This window comes from Aethalodelphis obliquidens, unplaced genomic scaffold, assembly GCF_003676395.1.
Source record: "Aethalodelphis obliquidens isolate GAN/ISIS:26980383/991018 unplaced genomic scaffold, ASM367639v1 scaffold46, whole genome shotgun sequence".
In the NCBI taxonomy this organism is placed as follows: domain Eukaryota; kingdom Metazoa; phylum Chordata; class Mammalia; order Artiodactyla; family Delphinidae; genus Aethalodelphis; species Aethalodelphis obliquidens.
This window is the reverse complement of record NW_020837990.1, coordinates 777096-798216: the sequence shown is the minus strand read 5'-3', so window position 1 is coordinate 798216 and position 21121 is coordinate 777096. Positions and strand designations below refer to the sequence as shown.

General features: G+C 41.6%; 1 protein-coding gene and 1 pseudogene across 6 annotated transcripts in view; one reads left to right on the top strand and one right to left on the bottom strand.

Annotated features, from left to right (window-relative positions):
* MSANTD2 (Myb/SANT DNA binding domain containing 2) overlaps nt 1-8985 on the bottom strand; it is a 29700-nt gene extending 20715 nt beyond the window's left edge. For 2 of the 6 annotated variants that reach the window (XR_003427782.1, XM_027081941.1), the window contains exon 1: nt 7131-8985. Coding sequence is in view for 4 of the 6 variants with exons in the window: in XM_027081941.1 (XP_026937742.1) it covers nt 7131-7892 (762 nt within the window). In the remaining 2 variants the exon portion in view is untranslated. The remainder of the gene's footprint in view (nt 1-7130) is intronic. The other 4 variants (XM_027081942.1, XM_027081938.1, XM_027081937.1 and 1 more) reach the window with 4 other exon arrangements.
* Nucleotides 8986-14129: 5144 nt separating this feature from the next.
* Nucleotides 14130-15344, top strand: LOC113606981 (40S ribosomal protein S6 pseudogene; annotated as a pseudogene).
* Nucleotides 15345-21121: the final 5777 nt, after the last annotated feature.

Below are 21121 nucleotides of genomic sequence, written 5' to 3'. Positions count from 1 at the left end.
CCCAGGTCTTCTTTGCACCTGTTTTAGGTGAGGGAACTTCCGAAGACACTGAGAGTGCGGCTGGGGTAGAGGAAAGATGACGTACCAGAGGGGCCGGGGTGCCAGGGGAGGCAATGCTGAAAAGCACTGGCGGTGTGGTGGGGAGCTGGAGAAAGAGGCCCTGCCAGGTGCCGGCACATGCTGCACTGCAGACTTACGTTACTCAAGAGGCGCTGGGGCTAGAAGATCTGCATTCAAAGAGGATGGAACATACCAGAGAGTACTGCACAGTTAAGTATAGTGTCATTATGTGGGTTAAATAAGTTAATATTTGTAAAGCACTAAGAACAGTGGATGACACATAGTAAATGCTATATAAGCATTATTATTTTGTGAAGTTTGTTTCAGTTATACATATACATGTATATATTTATGCACATATACGTATGTTACGTGAGTACTAGGCCACAGGGTAAAATATATTTCTTCTTGTTGTATGTTCAAAATGATGCATTGCTTTGTTTTTTCTTTCTAGTATATAAATTAAGGAATGAGCTAGATAATGGGTATTTGCATAACTGCAATTCAAACTATAAAAGTTATTTATCAAAACATATAAATTTCTAGAATTGGTATGTCCGCGGTTATCCCAAAACTATCGGCTCCACCCTTTGACAAGGTCCTTGATGACACCACCAAACAGTCACTCATGGTGTCTACAGCATACCTTCATGCGCTACGGCAAACTGTTCTTCAACGGAAAGGCATGACTTTTTAAATAGCTGATCACTTAAAATGTTTGGAACTGCATTATTTGGATGCTTCCAACTTTGGATTCTTGGACAAAATAGATTTCACTGTATCTGCAGTTTGCACCACTCTAGGCCATGCTGCCTCTGGGCTTTTACCCCAACTAGTGATCCATCTCTATTCTCTTCTGCCCAGTGTAGTCCCCCCTCACCCTCGCGATCCACTTCCTGAAAGCCTAAATTGACATGCCCTCCCTGTGTGTGCCTGCAGCACCATGAGCCTAACGTCCACACAACACCTGGGCCGTGGTCACAGTACTGGCGCTTTAGCAGCCTGACTCCTGCCCTGGAAGGCGGACGCCTTGGCAGTAAATGGTACACTGCTGTATTTCCAGGGCCTCCCACAGGAGGCACTCTAGTATCTGCTGGTGAGTAATAAAAAGAAATGAAGTCCTTATTTCAGACCTTAGTATTTAAAGAAACCCTGTGATGAATCTGTCAGAATAGTCTGATGACAGGGAATGGGTAAGATTTCCAAATCCTCCCCCAGGTGCTTGGACTTCAGCCAACCGTTAAGCTCCACACCTCTCTCCTGTTTCCTATGGACAGTGGAATTCGAGGGCCCAGGCCCTCTACATCTACCAAGAAGGATATCGAAAAGACGCTCAAAGTTCTAAAGCAGTGGTCTTTAATTGTGGTACCTATATGCCTTTTTTAATGACTGATCAAGGCACCTTAAACCTTAGGGATTCCTGTCATTCTCAGTCTTGCATGTATTTTTTAGGCATGAAGCTTGGCTGCTGAATTTAGAATAGCCAAAGGAATATAGGTTAGTGATATTGTTTATTTTTAAATGTAAGTGGAATACTGTCTGATCATCAACATTTTCAAGGTATATTTCATAAAACCTATAGATAAGAATTGGAGTGAATCTTTCAGATTCAGGGTACATTATTCAATAAATTTTACAGCCAATTCTCATCTTACTCATCTTATACTAGATTTAATATGTCCTATATCCTGTTAATTTCCCATAAACTTTCAAACATATGATGAAAAAATTTTAATGTCAGCTTTAAAATGTTCAAGAGTGCACGGATTTCAAAACTCTTTGGGGACTACATAAGCAAAAAAGTTTGATCATCATTATTCCAAAGCTGTTCTGGCGAATGTAATTGCCACTAGCTAGCCACATATGGCTATTTAAATTTAAATTAATTGAGATTAAAAATTTGGTTTCACAGTCACATTTCAAGTGTTCAATCACCACCTGTGGCCAGTGGCTACTGCACAGTGGCTGCTGGAGAGTGTAGATACGGAACACTCAAATCACCACAGAAGGTTCTATTGGACAGCACTGTCCTAGAGAACCAAGAATATGACATGGTTTGCTCCAGCCAACTCAGGTTATAATACTTTATTCCTTACAGGAAAAGTTCCTCTTCCTGTGATGGTGGACTATATCTCTTGACTTCTACGAGGTTCCTCCTACTCAGGGGTAAAGAGACAGGGAGGGCAAGAAGAAACTTTGAGCTCCTTTTGGAGGTTTGAGTGTATAGCCAAGAGAATCCTTTCATAAAATAAAGACTTCTTTAATATTCTGAATAATAACTTTTTACCTACATTGTTCAATATGGTAGCCACTAGCAGCCACATGTAGTTATTTATAATTTAAAAATTAATTAACTAAAATGAAATATAATTAAAAATTCAGTTCCTCAAGCACACTAGCCACATTCCAAAAGCTCAACAGCCACATGTGGCTGGTGGCTATCACACCAAACTGCAGCAGATACAGAAAATTTCCACCATTACAGAAAGTTTTATTGAACTACACTGTTTTGTACTATGGATTTTCTAATTTTTTTTCCTTTTATATATCCTCTTAATGAAGGATCCAGAATATTTCACTCCACTCTTCAGTAGACTTCCCAAAACTCCAGGAAATAAACTCAGATGCCTGCCTGTTCATGCACAGTTTTAACATGTGCTTACTAGATCCCTTACCTCCAAAACTGAAAGCCTAAATATAAATGTATGGCTAGGAGTCTAGGGTGGTCTATTCTTTTAGGATACATATCAAGCCTTTGTCAGATTCAGAAGCAGACAAAAACACTGGAACGCACAAGCTTTCGGGTGGCAATGACTTTAGAACAACAGAAATGGAAGGAGACAAATCTCACTAAATCTTACCAACTCTCTGAGTGGTATACCGTATTTCTGGAAAATCTTTCAACGATAATGCAGAAGGAAAGTCTTGTCTGCAAACACCAGAGAAGAGTCCTCAGAGATACACAGTCTTAAAATGCTTAAACAGGGACAATGGTATCTTTGGGCTCCAAGTTATCTTTGCCCTATTGGTTCTCACAGACAAATAATGACAAGTCTTGATAGCTAAAATGAAGACCACATATACTATACTGTGATTTGTCTGCTAAAGTACAATATTTGTTCCAAAGATTATGATTAATTATGATGAACAGATCTAAGCAAAGTCCCTAAAAGATTAATCATCTTGTTTACTAGGCAGAAGACTCCCTACCACTTTTAAATTTACCTGATGGGCAACCAGCATTGATCCAGCAAAAACAAGTTTTTCAGGTCATACAATCACCTTGCATTTCAACTTGAGGGAGAGCTAAAAGTACACATCTGTTTCAAAGACATAAAGCCAAACCTCAAGAGGCAAATTTTTGGAGAACACCCAAAAATATGGGGCTTGAGAATGGGCTTTGCAGTGCATCAGATTAGCTGACTGAAGTGTGAATACAGCATCTGGCTCAGAAGTGAATGCTTCCATGAATTCCAAGTCTAGATAGGTCTTTCAACTACTACAGTATGGACTGTGCTGAGATCTCTCCCTCCTTTGCAGTTATCACACTTATTGTCTGCTTCTGTCATTCGACACTCAATCAAGTACTGCACTGCATACTATCCCCTGTGTTGTCTTGTACAGCTTTTTAACTTTGGTTGTGTGTTTACAGACTTCAACTGCACTGTAAGCTCTCGGACTGTACATTACAGTTCTTCGTCCTAACATCTAGCAGACAGTAAACACTCAAGTATTTGGCGAATGGAGATATGAAGACAAGGTCTACAGAAAAGAACAGAAAACCACCTATTTGTTAATCTGACTCCAAAATTAGGCTGAAATTGCTAGCAGACTAAATTTCTTCTGGCAAACGAACAAAAGGCAACAAAACTTTAGAACCAAACAATAACATGTGTAGCAAGGCAGTCTCAAACACATCCATTTTATCCAAATGGCCGAACAAATACCAATAACAGGACATGTCAGACTTCAAAATGAAAGTCTTTGCAGCAATAAAAAAAAGTTTATATCTGACTTTAAGTTAAAATTCTGTGTGCTTAGAAATATACATATTTTCTTGGAGAGTATTTAAAAATAGTACTTTGGTAGCAAAATCCAAGAGTCATTAATTCAATTTCAATATTTAAAACTTTAATACTTTCACTGTATAGATAAGAGGACTGAGGCACAGTCCAGAGACTGGAAGTGACGTGCTTTAAGGTTACTCAGGAAGGTGGTCTGCGAAGAGGCTGCGACAGGACTCAGCTTGCTGTTGCCTTCACATGATGAGGTGAAGGCTGCTACATCAATATATTGAAACTATGATTAAGGGAAAGTTTCAGGGAAAAACTGAAGTTACTATGTATCATGCTTCCTTTCAAATTTAGAAGAAATTATTTACTGGGTCTTCATAATTGAATTTTGATAGATATTTAAATACATTTGACCAGAAATGTAATTGACACACATGGTGTTCCTTCCCTGGGAGCCTCTGACATGAGTTCACACTTAAGTGAGCTACATTAGCCTAAACAAGATGTGTTTCCAGGTCCATATCTTACTGCACTACTTTGTTTCTATTTTTCAAATTCTCAAGCAAAAGGATTACTTAATTTCTTTTTGCAGTTCTCATTAACACGATAAAGTGAAGGAGATTTCTGAATTACTTGTTCTAAATTGGCATTTCTGAAACTAGGATCGAAAGATTTGTTTCAGGGGTTTGGGATTCTCTGAGAATTTTCTAAGGTTGTGTTTTTATTTTCATAAATGTAATCTGGAGTACTTGGACATCCACCTCATAACTGTGTAAAGCTACTACGTGTCCTTCTATGCTTAAGATTACATTCATATTAAGCCTCCTAGAGGGACAGAGCTTAGTTTTTAATGCAGTTTTTTCAAATTGGGTTTCAAAGTCTATGTTTTGGGGTTAAAGTTTGAGTAACACTGCTTTAGATTTCTATACTTTCCAAAATTCTCCTTCTAGACTTAGTTTATTTGGTGAACTTAACAAATATGTATCCAGTGCCTACTATGTGCTAGGCACTGGAAATACTGTTGTGAATAAGAGAGACCAGAACTTGTCCTTACGGAGCTTATAATTCCAGCAGGAAAGACCTACATTGTTAATGAAGAAGTCTGGTTCCTTGGCTGAAATCAGACTTAAGGAGTAGAGCACTTAAAAAAGAAAACAAAAAACAGTTATCTACCCTCCTTGCCAACTGCTGCTGTGGATCAGAGAACCCATCACCGTCATCTATATAGTCTCAAAATAGTCAAAAGAGCTTGAGGTCAATTTGATCTTATCTGTTTGGAGACAGATAAGACAATCCTCTTTTAAAAATTCTTCAGAGACACTTTATCTCCTTTCCTTGCTTTAGGTTATGTTTCTCATAACCGGACAAAGATGCAACCCAACTAAAGATCTCCTGGTTATTTGAGAAACAATTTTATAACCAGTGAGATTTATAAGTAGTGAGTTTTGGATAAGACACTGTTTCCTTTTGATTGGGAAATTTCTATGGACAAAAATCAATAAAGCTAGAAAAATGACAAATACCTAAAGTGCACTTCTAAACTCAAGAAAAGTTCATGGATAGATGCTAAACAGTACAATGCAAAAACTCTCCCCCAAATTTAACCTTGAACAGAACAACAAGTGAGATTCAGAGAACAGTGGCTACTATTAGCTACTACTTTAATCCTACCTATTAACTATCACTTTAATAACATCCTTGTTCAAAAAAGGCGGGGGGGGGGGGACGGAACCCAGAGGTACATGTTATCAGGTAAACCAATTTAATTTTGTAATTGAGAAATGGGTGTCAAATTCCCTGAACAACAGTTAATAGGTTTGAAATATCTTGGTCTCTGGACCAAATTTTCTAAGCAACAATGTCCTCAGATGAACACTACTTGAGCCAAGATCTCTGGAACTTTGGAGCAATGTCCTTTTCTAGTGTGAGCATGATAGTTCTTACTGGGTTTCTACCCCCCAAGGAGTTCCCCAAAAAGTGTCATCCCTGCCAGAAGCACACAGATACTATAACTCTGAACAAGAAGGAGTTCCGTGAAAACTGGGAGCAAGAATCCTACCAGAATCTTTTAGCAGACACTGTGAAGAGGGAACCAGCTTACCTAAAAAACAACTCCGTATCTGCCAAGACTACAAATCTGAACTCCTAGATTAAAAGTCAGTAGCAAGAGCAAAACGATAACCCGGCTGGAGGTGAAATTTCTAGCCTAAATTAAGCCTCTGTATTTAAACATTCAGGTACACAAGGATGGCCAAATGCACAGTGAGAACTTTACTTGTCACCGCAGCCGGCACAACAGCTAAAGCAGGGGAAAACGGGCTTTCAAGGAGTTTAGTCAGAAACATAGCAGGGCCTCAAACCAACCTAACTCTGCAGGCATCACACTCCAAATTCCAGACCAACTACCAGCCAGGCTAACTGTGTGCTCCTAACTCCACGAAAGCAATACACTATCTGGCTACAACCGAGCCTTTCCAATTCTCCAAAGCATCTCAAGACTTGGTCGCCCTTCGAGTTAGAAGCAAGCTCAAGTCGGAAACAAGACGACTGACACAAAGGCCATCGTCCGAAGGCGCCTTTCGTACGGCTCTGCCCCTGCCACTCACTTGAAAATTCCTAAACTGGGGGCTCAGCGGCCCCGCTCTTCTACCCTTGCTCCATCCCGCCCCGGCCGGTAAGCCTCTGCCTAGGAGCCCCCGGCCTAGAACAAAGCGAGGGGCCCCGGCGGTGGGGGCGAGAGGCGCGGGCAGCACGGGGACCGCCGCCCGCCGCACAATGAGAAACTACCAACTTCAGAGCGCAAGAACATCCTCAATTGGCAAGAAAGAGGGGCGGCGGCAGGCACGCCCAACTTCAAACTCAGGAAACCTACGGGCTGGCGGCCATCTGGAAAAAAGCCCCCTTCCCAGGGAGAGAAGAAAAAGGCGGAGGAGATGCGAATCGCCCACCGGGCCCCGGAGGGGAGCCCTGCGCTCAGACCGGCCCCCGCCCCCGAGGCCCGCTTCCCCGCCTTCTCTCTGCCTCTGGTTCGCTGCCCCAGGCCGGGCGGCCGGTTACCTTGATGCGCTCCCGGCACTGGGACGGGGTCCGCTCGTAGCCCAGCTCTGCCAGGGCCCGGGACACGCGCTCGTACATGGCTGGCCCGGGGGCCTTGCTGCCGAACACCGTGCCGGCTCCCTCCAGCTGCTGGTACCGCGCCTCCACCAGCCGCTCGTTGCCCCACACTGCGATGAGCGCGTTCGTCTCGGCCGGCGTCCACGACATGCCTCGGCAGGCGGCGGCGGCGGCTGCCGCAGCCCCGCCACCGCCGCCACCAGGGGAGAAGGAGACCGAGGACGAGGCGGCGCTGCGGCCCCCCAGCCCCAGCCCGAGACCCCCGGACGCCGCTGCCCCCGAGCCCGCCGCACTGCCCGGCCCGAGCGGGGAGGCACCCCGAGGCGTGGAAGGGTCGGAGAGCGATGGATTTCCGTCGCTTAGGCCACCAGGAGAAGCCGGGGAGAGCACCTCCATCTTCGGGATTTTTAGCGGCGAGTTGGCGGGCAGCTCCGAGCCACAGGGCGCAGCCATCTTCCAAGCGGCCGCCGCTGCACCGCCCGGAAGTGACGCGCCCGCGCATCCGGCCTCCGCGGACTCCGGGGCTGCCCTCGGGCCTGGCTCTCCAGCGGGCGGACGGGTGCGGGCTCTGGCGGCCCCACGGAGGCCGCTTGCCGCCCCAGGCCTCTCACCGCGAGCCCGGCCGCGCCGCCCGCTCCTCTCCCGGGGCGAGGGGCGGCGGTGAGGCGCGCCGAAGCCCCGAGCCGAAGAGTAGGGTGGGGGCATGAGGGCGCTGGTGTGAGGAACCGATTGAAGCCTTCCCACTTCCTCTCCAATCTCAGCCCCTGGGAGGAGGGGTGAGGCCCGCGAGGGGGCCCAGAGTTAAGGAGGACTTGACCATTTCGCTCGCTCGCTCGCCTCTCCCTCCGCTCTGCCGCTCCCCACTCGGAACTGGCCTCGGGGTGCAGAGGCTGACGTCCAGGGCGGAGGCTGGGGAGCCCTGCGCAGGGCACAGCTAGGAAGGCGCCGAGGCTGCAGGGGGAGGGTTTCTGGGGAAGACTTTAAAAAGCATTTGGGGACCAGGGTTAGAGTTCCTGCGGCGTAGCTTTTCAAGAAATCCAAGCGCATTATTTGAAGAGCAACTCTGATTCCAGTTCTGATCTATTTTCTAGTTAATCTGGGTGGGTGTGACGATTTGTAGAATAGTTAGATGTCTTTATTGCGCTTGCACGGTTTGTCTACAACTTAAATAGGTAGGAACTCCCGAGCTCAGCAGAACAGTTACTTTACAGTACCATTATCCATCCGCCCTAATTTGGAAGTTGCATGTTTTTGCCACAGTGTTTCATGCTCTCAAGTGTAAGGAGGCTAAAAAGAAAACTGTCAATTATGACAGCTGTTGTGACCTCCGGTAATTAGTGGTAAGCGCGCCTGGACCTCCATAACATGCTGCAGTTTAATGAACATTAACACCCCAAGTCCAATACATCACTGTAAGGTATTTCAATATTCTTCAAAGCCAAAAATCTAATTGTTTATCTTGGAGCTTTAACTTGAAGGCCCCAGCTGATTTTTTTGTTCAAATATGAATAAGCTATGCAATGTTTTTTTAAATAGCAAATATATTTTAGGTTTTTTTTTTTTTAAATAGAGCTAAGGTCAGCTACATTTTAAACTCAGAATCACTCCAGAGAATGACATGGTTGTCATTGGAAAGCCAAAGGAATAAGCAATAGGGTTGAAGTAGAGGAGATGATTGTCTCCGTATGTCATATTAAAATGTCACTGTAGTTTATGTTAGCAATATGAAGAAACAAAGAAATTCCAACATTTATGCTATCTCTTCCTCTTTTTCTAAGAAAAATATATAGTATATGTATAACTGATTCACTTTGCTGTACACCTAAAACTAACACAACAGTGTAAAGCATCTATACTCCAATAAAAATTTAAAAAATAAATATTTCACATCCTTCCAAAAATAAATAACTAAATAAAAGATAAAGTCTAGCACCTCAGTTAAGTGTATGAAATCTAGAGTCAGAATACCTGGCTTCAAATTCCAATTCTGCAACCTCAGCCAACTTATGTGCCTAACCTCTCAGGGCCTTGGTTTCTTCATCTGTAAAATGAGGATGACCTCACAGTATTGTCATGAGAATAAATGTGTTAATACAGATAAAACCCTTAGAATGGTGCCTGGTTCACATAAACATGTATGAGCATTAGCTCATCTCACTTTGTGAGTGTCACACACTCACAAAGTGAGTGTCATCTCACTTTGCCTGTACTCTCATTAATAGAATCTTACCTTTGTCGCTTTCTCTCCACTTCTGGTTCAGTGTTCTCATTTCCAATTCTCTTAAGGGCTCTAGTGGAAGCTCAAACACCTATCAAAGCAAAATTCACTATCATTCAGCCCAACAGTAAGTTTTTTAATGTCATAAGGTGTATGAACGGGAGTGACATGCCTAGAATCATAATGAAATCAGAAACTGCAAGGAGTTTTAAAATCATTGCTTCTCCCGCTCTCATTTTACCACAAGCCTGAAAAAAAAATCCTCCCTCCTTCTACTGTTAATTCTGGATGATTCTCAAATCAACTCTGACTCATTCAGGAAGCCTTCCTAGATGAAGTGGGTTGACTGAGAAGTCTCCCTTCCCACAAACTTCTGTTTCTAGACATTATTTCTATATACCCCACCTTTATTCCCACACCCATCAGTCTATCCAATGAGAAAATCTTGTATCAAAAATAAAATTTCTGGGCTTCCCTGGTGGCGCAGTGGTTGAGAGTCCGCCTGCCGATGCAGGGGACATGGGTTCGTGCCCCGGTCTGGGAGGATCCCACATGCCGCGGAGCGGCTGGGTCTGTGAGCCATGGCCACTGAGCCTGCGCGTCTGGAACCTGTGCTCCGCAACGGGAGAGGCCACAACAGTGAGAGGCCCAGGTACCACAAAAAAAATAAATAAATAAAAATAAAAAAAAAATAAAATTTCTGGGCTTCCCTGGTGGCGCAGTGGTTGAGAATCCGCCTGCCAGTGCAGGGGACAAGGGTTCGAACCCTGGTCCGGGAAGATCCCACATGCTGCCGAGCAACTAAGCCCGCGAGCCACAACTACTGAGCCTGCGTGCCACAACTACTGAAGCCCACGCGCCTAGAGCCCGTGCTCCGCGACAAGAGAAGCCACTGCAATGAGAAGCCCGCGCACCACAACGAAGAGTAGCCCCCGCTCGCCGCAACTAGAGAAAGCCCGTGCGCAGCAACGAAAACCCAACGCAGCCAAAAATAAATCTATTAAAAAATATTTTAAAAATAAAATAATAAAATTTCCGTTAACACCCTGAAGTTCAAACGAAGCCAATAATGTAAAAGCTATTAATATGTGTTCCATAGTACAGAGGCACTGCTATATAGTCCACCAGGACCATGTGATCATCGTGTTGGCTTCCTGTGGCCGCTCCTGGGTTCCAGAAGTTGTGCGATATACTTGTTCAAGACTTCATGGTTTAATCAGGACTTATGGAATGAGTCCTGATTGAAGTAATATGCTACACCTTTTATTGTGGATCTAAATGGTAGTCATAAGTAGATAAAATCTTATTTGAGAGATAATATATGAAACGTCTCAAAAATATAATAATGGGCCAAAGAGTGCACAACAATACAAATCTTCCACCTGTAAATATACGCTACTCCCTTTAACCGTATCACCCCTTATCCGTTTCCTCCACAATCTGAGTCAAGTGTTTGTTTTCCCAGCTTTTCTATGAAGCCTTCCCTAATCTGTTGGACAGAAGTCCTCCATCTAATACCCATTCACACGACTTAGCACTTCACATTAATGTTCTCTGTTTCAGAAGCTTAGTTAATTCTGTTGCATACTCTCTTGCTGTGTTTTATGACTGTCAGTGTGTTTGTTGCTTTATCTTTTTGCCCTTCAAATTCCATATCAAGTCCCGTTACCTGTACCTCTAAACTATTTCCTAAATCTGACTACTTCTCAACCCTGGTCCAAGCCTCCATCATGTCTTTACTGGACAACTGGACTTCCCACTTGCATACTTGCCTGCTTACACAGTAGCCAGAATGAACTTGGTATTTTAAAACTTTTTTCTTGTGCAATATAACGTGCATATAGGGGAGTACATAAAACGTACGTGTACAACTACTATATGAATTATGAAACAAATACTATATAATCACCACCCAAGACAGGAAATAGAATATAGCCAGCACGTTAGAAGACCTACCTTACAATCCCTTCCCAATGTTAACCCCTATCTCCCTCGTAAAGTCACTATCCTGACTTGCCTTTCTTTATAGTTTTATCACTTGATTATACATCGCTAAAAGTTTTCCCTGGTTTTGAATTTTTTGGAAATGAAATCACATGTATTCTGTGTCTGGCTTCTTTCATTCAATATTATGTTTTTAACTAAGATTCATCTATTCTCTATGAGGCTGCAGTTTATTCATTTTTGTTGCTGTAAAATAATCTGTTTTATGAACATATCACATTTTATTTATCCATCCTACTGTTGAATCTTTGGGTTGTCTCTAAATTAGGATGTTATGAATAACGCTGCTACAAACATTCTTGTACATGTCTCCCAGTGCATATGTGCAAGTACTTCTGTGGAGTATATGCCTCCCCCTCCCTTCTTTCCTTCCTCCTTTCCATGTGGATACACAATTACTCCAACTCCATTTACTGAAAAGACCATCCTTTCCTTCCTTTTTTTGCAATGCCAAAAAAAGGCATTTATGTCTCTTTGACATAAATCAAGTGTCCATATGTGCATGGGTCTATTTCTGGGCTCTTCTGTTACATTGGTCCATGTATCCATTTTTCTATTTGTGTTCCTTGTGGCAATATCACACTGCCTTAATAGTGGGTCACACTGGCTTTATGATAAGTCTATATCAAGTACAGAAAGTCCCTCCTCCTCTTTCTTTCTTCCTCCTCCTTCTTCAAGAGTGGCTTGCTATTCTTAATCCTTCACATTTCCATATACATTTTAGAATTAACTTGTCAAATTCTACAGAAAAAGCTGTGGGTATTTTGATTGCTATTGCATTGAAACTATGGACCAATTTGAGAAAAACTGACATCTTTATAGTAATTGGTCTTACAATCCTGGAAAATAGTATATCCATTTATTTAGTCTTTAGTTTCTCTCAAAAAATGTTTGTAGTTTTCTGCATAAAGGTCTTACACATTTTTTTGTTGGATTTATTCCTAGGTAGTTGGTATTTTTAAAACAGTCTTGTAAATGGTATTATGTTTTCATATTTTATTTTCTAATTGTTTTTGCTGGTATATAATAATGCGATCGATGCTTGAATGCTGATTTTGCATCTAAATAATCCTGACAGATTGGTCTTTTAAAATTGTAAATCATTGCGTATCATTCCCTCGTTAAAAACCCACCAATGGCTTCCCACTGTAAAAATATAATCCAAACTCTTTGTCATGAGTGTGGTGATTTAAGAACATATCCACACATTATGTGATGCTCTTCCAATAAGAAGAATTTATGTTCCTTCCCCTTGGACCTGGGTGAATCTTTGTGACTACCTCGATGAACCAAATGTGGTGGGAGTGACATTGTGTGACTTCAAAGCTAGGTTTGGAAATACCCTGAAGCTTCTTCCAGTTTCTGTTGATATACTTGCTCTCAAAACCTTTAGCCACCATGTACAAAATTGGGCTACCCTAAGTCCATGTGGAGATACCAGAGAGAGAGAGAGAGAGAGAGAGGGTGCCCAGGAGCCAGGAATGTTCCATCCTCCAGTTATTCGTCTAAACAGCCCAGGCTCTCGACAGGGGGATGAAGAAGCTTTGAGATGACCCCAGCCCGAGCCACCACCTGACTGCAACCACACAAGACCCTTAGCAAGGGCCGCCTAGCTCACCCCAGGCACCCCCAGCTTCATGAGCATGGTTCACGATTGTTGTTGTTCTGTGCTATGCAGCAGTTGGTAACTGGAGCACTGACCTACAAGACCCGTTTACTCTAAGCTCAGCCTACCTACCACACCAACTTCATCTCCCATCTCAGATACATTCCAACTGCACTGGCCTTGTATCTGTCCTATCAAGTAAGTCAAACTTATTTCTGTTTGGGGGCCCTTGGACTTGTCATATATCCTTATCCTGGAGCACTCTTATGTTAGCTCTTCAAGTGACAGCCTCTTTCTCATAAGTCATCTCCTCAAATGTCACCTCCCCAGAGACGCCTTTACTGCATCTCTATCACATTACCATCTTATTTTATTGACACACATTTTCTGAAATCATTTATTTATGCAAATTAAGTTTTTTCATATGTTTATTGTCTGCCACCCCCCTCTAGAATGTAGGCTGTTTGAAGCCAAGGATTTTGTCCATTTTGTTCCCTCTACTAGATCCAGCACTTAGAATAGTCCAGGCATGCTTTCATCATCAACCAAGATGCAGCAGTAGGGACTAGATATACCCTCCTCCCTTGAATAACTAGAAAACCAGACAAAATATATGAAACAGTGGTATTCAAGACAAAGGACATCAGAAAACAAAGAAGAATGAACCTAAGAGATAGGAAACAAGGTGATTGTGGTGATGGTTTCCCAGGTACATGCATACGTTAGAGATTATCAAATTGTACACTTAACTATGTACAGTTCATTGTATGTTAATTATATCTCAGTAAAGTTGTTATAAAAAAACATAGTTCCAGGCAAATAGTAGACACTCAATAAACATTTGTTGACTGTTGATTTTCTTGGACTGTGATTTCTTAGTGGTTAGCGATTGACTCTTCTATACATATTTAGGTAATACCCAGCAAAGTACTATGTGAATACCAAATATTCAAATGATGTTTTATGAATACTATCATGGCACATTTATTACATATCCATTATATTAATGTTATTTAAACGGGACTAAAGTTATTTTTCTTGACAAAGTGTTTAACTTCATTAACAATCGAAGAAATACAAATTAAAAGAATGAAATATTGTTTTTAACCTTTCAATTTGCACACAGCTTTAAATGATAGCATAAGCATGAGTTATTTTTGTATTCAGAAGAAAAAAGAAGCTATTTCCATTTCTAAAGCATTTTATAATACCTACTTAAGAGACTGGGGAAATAGATGCTTTCTCTGTACTGCTAATCAGAATATAAACTGGGAGAAATTTTCTGTAGAACAATTTTAATAAATAACAAAATCTTCAAAAAACATAAGAACTCCTTGATCTAGCTATTCCACTTCTAGAAATGTATACTGAGAAAATAAGATTGCACACAAAGATTCAGTTACAAGATGGTTCACCTCTACACCGTGTGCAATACCAACAATTAGAATGGATCTATAAACCCAGCAGTAAGATACCGGTTAAATGAACACTGCTATATTCATTCCATGAAATATTATTCTGACAAGAAAAATGATGTAGTAAATGAATTAACTTAGAGAGATGTTTACACTATTTTTTGTTAATCAAGAATAATAGACTGCTCTTTTTGTGGCACCTTGGAGGCAGTCGGCTGCTTCAGGATGAAGCTGAACATCTCTTTCCCGGCCACTGACTGCCGGAAGCTCATTGAAGTGGATGATGAACGAAAACTTCATACCTTTTATGAGAAGCATATGGCCACGGAAGTTGCTGCTGACGCTCTGGGTGAAGAATGGAAGGGTTATGTGGTCCGAATCAGTGGGGGGAACGACAAACAAGCTTCCCTCATGAAGCAGTGTGTCTTGACCAATGGCCGAGTCTGCCTGCCACTGAATAAGGGGCATTCCTGTTACAGACCGAGGAGGACTGGAGAAAGAAAGCACAAATCTGTACGGGGTTGCATTGTGGATGCCAATCTGAGTGTTCTCAATTTGGTCAGCGTAAAAAAAGGGGAGAAGGATATTCTTGGACTCACTGATACTACTGTGCCTCGTCGCCTGGGGCCCAAAAGAACTTGGAGAATCTGCAAACTTTTCAATCTCTCTAAAGAGCATGATGTCCATCCGTACGTTTTGAGAAAGCCCCTAAACAAAGAAGGTAAGAAACCTAGGACTAAAGCACCTAAAATTCAGCGTCTTGTTACTCCACGTGTTCTGCAACATAAACACAGGTGTATTGCTCTGAAGAAACAGCATACTGAGAAGAATAAGGAAGAGGCTACAGAATATGCTAAACTTTTGGCCTAAAGAATGAAGGAGCCCAAAGAAAAACGCCAGGAACAGATTGTCGTGAGACAGAGGCTGTCCGCCCTGAGAGCTTCTACTTCTAAGTCTGAGTCCAGTCAAAAACGAGATGCTCTGGGCTTCCCTGGTGGCGCAGTGGTTGAGAGTCCGCCTGCCGATGCAGGGGACACGGGTTCATGCCCCGGTCCGAGAAGATCCCACATGCTGCGGAGCGGCTGGGCCCGTGAGCCATGGCCGCTGAGCCTGCGCGTCTGGAGCCTGTGCTCCGCAACGGGAGAGGCCACAACAGTGAGAGGCCCGCGTACCGAAAAAACAAACAAACAAAAAAAGACAAATGATCTGAATGGACACTTCACTACAGAAGATATATGGATGGAAATACGTATATTAAAATATGCTTAATGTCATATGTTATTGAGGAATTGCAAATTGAAACAACAATGACATACCACCACACAACTATTAAAATGGCTAAAATCTAAAACACTGACAAGGTCATGCTGACAAGGCTGTGGGGCAACAGGAACTCTGACTCATTGCTGGTGGGAATGCAAAATGGTTCAACCACTTACAAAGCTAAACATAGTCTTACCACACAATCCAGCAATAGTGCTTATGTCCACACAAAAACCTGCAAATGAATGTTTATAATAGCTTTATTCATAATTGTCAAAAACAGGAAGCACCCAGAAAGTCCTTCGACAGGTTAATGGAAAAACAAACTGTGGTACATCCATGCAATGGAATACTATTCAACGAATAAAGGCCATGAAAAGGCATGGAGGAATGCATATTGCTAAGTGAGAGAAGCCAATCAGAAAGGCTACATACTGTGTGATTCCAACTATATGATATTTTGGAAAAGGAAAAACTATGGAAGCAGTAAAAAAAAAAAATCAGTGGCAGCCAGAGGTTGGGCGGGAAGGGAAGGAGGAAGAATACATAGAGCAGGGGGGATTTTTAGGGCAGTGAAACGATTCTGTATGATACTGACATACACACATGCATACATGACATTATACATTTGTCAATACCCATACAACTCTACAGCACAAAGAACCAATTCTAATGTAAACTACGGAGTTTAGTGAAATAATATATCAGTAGTATTAGTTCCAAGTCATCATTATCTCTTGCCTAGATTATTTAGAGAACTGCTTAAGTGGTCTTCCTGCTTCCATCCAGTTACCTCTCTGACCTCATCTCCTATTGCTGCTCCCAGCTCCGGTCACACCAGCCTTATTCCTGTTTCTTGAATATACAAAGCATGTGGATGAACTTCTATTTTTGTTTGAATGTTTTTTTGAATTTTATTGTATTCATTTTTTTATACAGCAGGTTCTTATTAGTTATCTATTTTATACATATTAGTGTGTATATGTCAATCCCAATCTCCCAGTTCATCCCCCCGCCTTTCCCCCCTTGGTGTCCATATGTTTGTTCTCTACATCTATGTCACTGTTTCTGCCTTGCAAACCAGTTCATCTGTACCATTTTTCTAGATTCCACATATATGCATTAATATACGATATTTGTTTTTCTCTTTCTGACTTACTTCACTCTGTATGACAGTCTCTAGATCCATCCATATCTCTAAAAATTACCCAATTTTGTTCCTCTTTATGGCTGAGTAATAGTCCATTGTATATATGTACCACATCTTCTTTATCCATTTGTCTGTCGATGGGCATTTAGGTTGCTTCCATGACCTGGCTATTTTAAACAGTGCTGCAATGAACATTGGGGTGCATGTGTCTTTTTGAATTATGGTTTTCTCTGGGTATAAGCCTAGTAGTGGGATTGCTGGGTCATATGGTAATTCTATTTTTAGTTATTTAAGGAACCTCCATACTGTTCTCCATAGTGGCTGTATCAATTTACATTCCCACCAACAGTGCTAGAGGGTTCCCTTTTCTCCACACCCTCTCCAGCATTTGCTGTTTGTAGATTTTCTGATGATGCCCATTCTAACTGGTGTGAGGTGATACCTCATTGTAGTTTTGATTTGCATTTCTCTAATAATTAGTGATGTTGAGCATCTTTTCATGTGCTTCTTAGCCATCTGTATGTCTTCTTTGGAGAAATGTCTATTTAGGTCTTCTGTCCATTTTTGGATTGGGTTGTTTGTTTTTTTAATATTGAGCTGCATGAGCTGTTTATATATTTTGGAGATCAATCCTTTGTCCATTGATTCATTTGCAAATATTTTTTCCCATTCTGAGGGTTGTCTTTTCATCTTGTTTCTAGTTTCCTTTGCTTTGCAAAAGGTTTTAAGTTTCATTAGGTCCCATTTGTTTATTTTTGTTTTTATTTCCATTACTCTAGGAGGTGGATCAAAAAAGATCTTGCTGTGATTTATGTCAAAGAGTGTTCTTCCTATGTTTTCCACTCAGAGTTTTACAGTGTCCAGTCTTATATTTAGGCCCCTAATCCATTTTGAGTTTATTTTTGTGTATGGTGTTAGGGAGTGTTCTAATTTCGTTCTTTTACATGTAGCTGTCCAGTTTTCCCAGCACAACTTATTGAAGAGACTGTCTTTTATCCATTGTATATCCTTGCCTCCTTTGTTGTAGATTAGTTGAGCATAGGTGTGTAGTTTTATCTCTGGGCTATCTATCCTGTTCCATTGATCTATATTTCTGTTTTTGTGCCAGTACCATATTGTCTTGATTACTGTAGCTTTGTAATATAGTCTGAAGTCAGGGGGTCTGATTCCTCCAGCTCCATTTTTTTCCCTCAAGACTGCTTTGGCTATTCGGGGTCTTTTGTGTCTCCATACAATTTTTAAGATTTTTTGTTCTAGTTCTGTAAAAAATGCCATTGGTAATTTGATAGTGATTGCATTGAATCTGTAGATTGCTTTGAGTAGTACACTCATTTTCACAATATTGATTCTTCCCATCCAAGAACATGGTATATCTCTCCATCTGTTGGTATATCTCTCCATCTGTTGCTTTCATCTTTAATTTCTTTCATAGTGTCTTATAGTTTTCTGTATACAGGTCTTTTGTCTCCTTAGGTAGGTTTATTCCTAGGTATTTTATTCTTTTTGTTGCAATGGTAAATGGGAGTGCTTCCTTAATTTCTCTTTCAGATTTTTCATCATTAGTGTATAGGAATGCAAGAGATTTCTGTGCATTAATTTTGTAACCTGCAACTTTACCAAATTTATTGATTAGCTCTACTAATTTTCTGGTGACATCTTTAGGATTCTCTATGTATAGTATCATGTCATTCTCCATGTATAGTAAAACAGTGACAGTTTTACTTCTTCTTTTCCAATTTGTATTCCTTTTATTTCTTTTTCTTCTCTGATTGCCGTGGCTAGGACTTCCAAAAGTATGTTGAATAATAGTGGCGAGAGTGGACATCCTTGTCTTGTTCCTGAACTTAAAGGAAATGCTTTCAGTTTTTCACCATTGAGAATGATGTTTGCGGTGGGTTTGTCATATATGGCCATTATTATGTAGAGGTAGTTTCCCTCTATGACCACTTTCTGGAGAGTTTTTATTGTAAATGGGTGTTGAATTTTGTCAAAAGCTTTTTCTGCATCTATTGAGATGATCATATGTTTTTGTTTTTGTTTTTTTGCGGTACGCGGGCCTCTCACTGCCACGGCCTCTCCCGATGCGGAGCACAGGCTCCGGACGCGCAGGCCCAGTGGCCATGGCTCATGGGCCCAGCCGCTCTGCGGCACGCGGGATCCCCCCGGACCGGGGCACGAACCCACGTCCCCCGCATCGGCAGGCAGACTCCCAACCACTGCACCACCAGGGAAGCCCTGTATTTTTTTTTAAATAAATTTATTTATTTATTTTTGGCTGCATTGGGTCTTCGCTGCTGCTCGCAGGCTTTTCTCTAGTTGCTGCAAGTGGGGGGCTACTCTTCGTTTGTGGTACACAGGCTTCTCATTGCGGTGGCTTCTCTTGTTGCGGAGCATGGGCTCTAGGCACACAGGCTTCAGTAGTTGTAGCACACGGGCTCAGTAGTTGTGGCTCGAGGGCTCTAGAGCACAGGCTCAATAGTTGTGGGGCACAGGCTTAGTTGCTCTGAGGCACGTGGGATCTTCCCGGATCAGGGTTCAAACCCTTGTCTCCTGCATTGGCAGGCACATTCTTAACCACTGCACCACCAGGGAAGCCCGATCATATGGTTTTTATTCTTCAATTTGTTAATATAGTGTATCATATTAATTGAATTGCATAAATTGAAGAATCCTTGCATCCCTGGGATAAATCCCACTTGATCATGGTGTATCATCCTTTTAATGCGTTGTTGGATTCTGTTTGCTAGTATTTTGTTGAGGATTTTTGCATCTATATTCATCAGTGATATTGGTCTGTAATTTTCTTTTTTTGCAGTATCTTTGTCTGGTATTGGTATCAGGGTGATGGTGGCCTCATAGATTTAGTTTGGGAGTGTTCCTTCCTCTGCAATTTTTTGGAAGAGTTTGAGAAAGATGGGTGTTATCTTTTCTCTAAATGTTTGATAGAATTCACCTGTGAAGTCATCTGGTCCTGGACTTTTGTTTGTTGGAAGATTTTAAATTACAGTTTCAATTTCATTACTTGTGATTGGTCTGTTCATATTTTCTGTTTCTTCCTGGTTCAGTCTTGGAAGTTTATACCAATTTGTCTATTTCTTTCAGGTTGTCCTTTTTTTTTTTTTTTTTTTTCCTTTTTTTGCGGTATGCGGGCCTCTCGCTGTTGTGGCCTCTCCCGTTGTGGAGCACAGGCTCCGGACGCGCAGGCTCAGCGGCCGTAGCTCACAGGCCTAGCCGCTCCGCGGTATGTGGGATCTTCCCGGACCGGGGCATGAACCCGTGTCCCCTGCATTGGCAGGTGGACTCTCAACCACTGCGCCACCAGGGAAGCCCATGTTGTCCATTTTGTTGGCATACAGTTGCTTGTAGTAGTCTCTTAGGATGCTTTGTATTTCTGTGGTGTCCATTGTAACTTCTCCTTTTTCATTTCTAATTTTATTGATTTCAGTCCTCGTCCTCTTTTTCTTGATGAGTCTGGCTAAAGTTTTATCAATTTTGTTTATTCTCAAAGAACCAGCTTTTAATTTTATTGATCTTTGCTATTGTTTTCTTTGTATCTATTTCATTTATTTCTGCTCTGATCTTTATGATTTCTTTCCTTCTACTAACTTTGGGTTTTGTTTGTTCTCTTTTCTCTAGCTCCTTTAGGTTTAAGGTTAGATTGTTTATTTGAGATTTTTCTTGTTTCTTGAGGTAGGCTTGTACTGCTATAAACTTCCCTCTTAGAACTGCTTTTGCTGCATCCCATAGGTTTGGATCGTCGTGTTTTCATTATAATTTGTCTGTAGGTATTTTTTGATTTCCTCTTCGATTTCTTCAGTGATCTGTTGGTTATTTAGTAATGTATTGTTTAGCCTCCATGTGTTTGTGTTTTTTACATTTTTTCCCCAGTAATTGATTTCTAATCTCATAGCATTGTGGTCAGAAAAGATGCTAGATATGATTTCAATTTTCTTAAATTTACTGAGGCTTGATTTGTGACACAAGAAGTGATCTATCCTGGAGAATGTTCCGTGTGCACTTGAGAAGAAAGTGTAATCTGCTGTTTTTGGATGGAATGTCCTATAAATATCAATTAAATCTATCTGGTCTATTGTGTCATTTAAAACTTCTGTTTCCTTATTTTTTTCATTTTGGATGATCTGTCCATTGGTGTAAGTGAGGTGTTAAAGTCCCCCACTATTATTATGTTACTGTCGATTACCTCTTTTATAGCTGTTAGCAGTTGCCCTATGTATTGAGGTGTTCCTATGTTGGGTACATATATATTTATAATTGTTA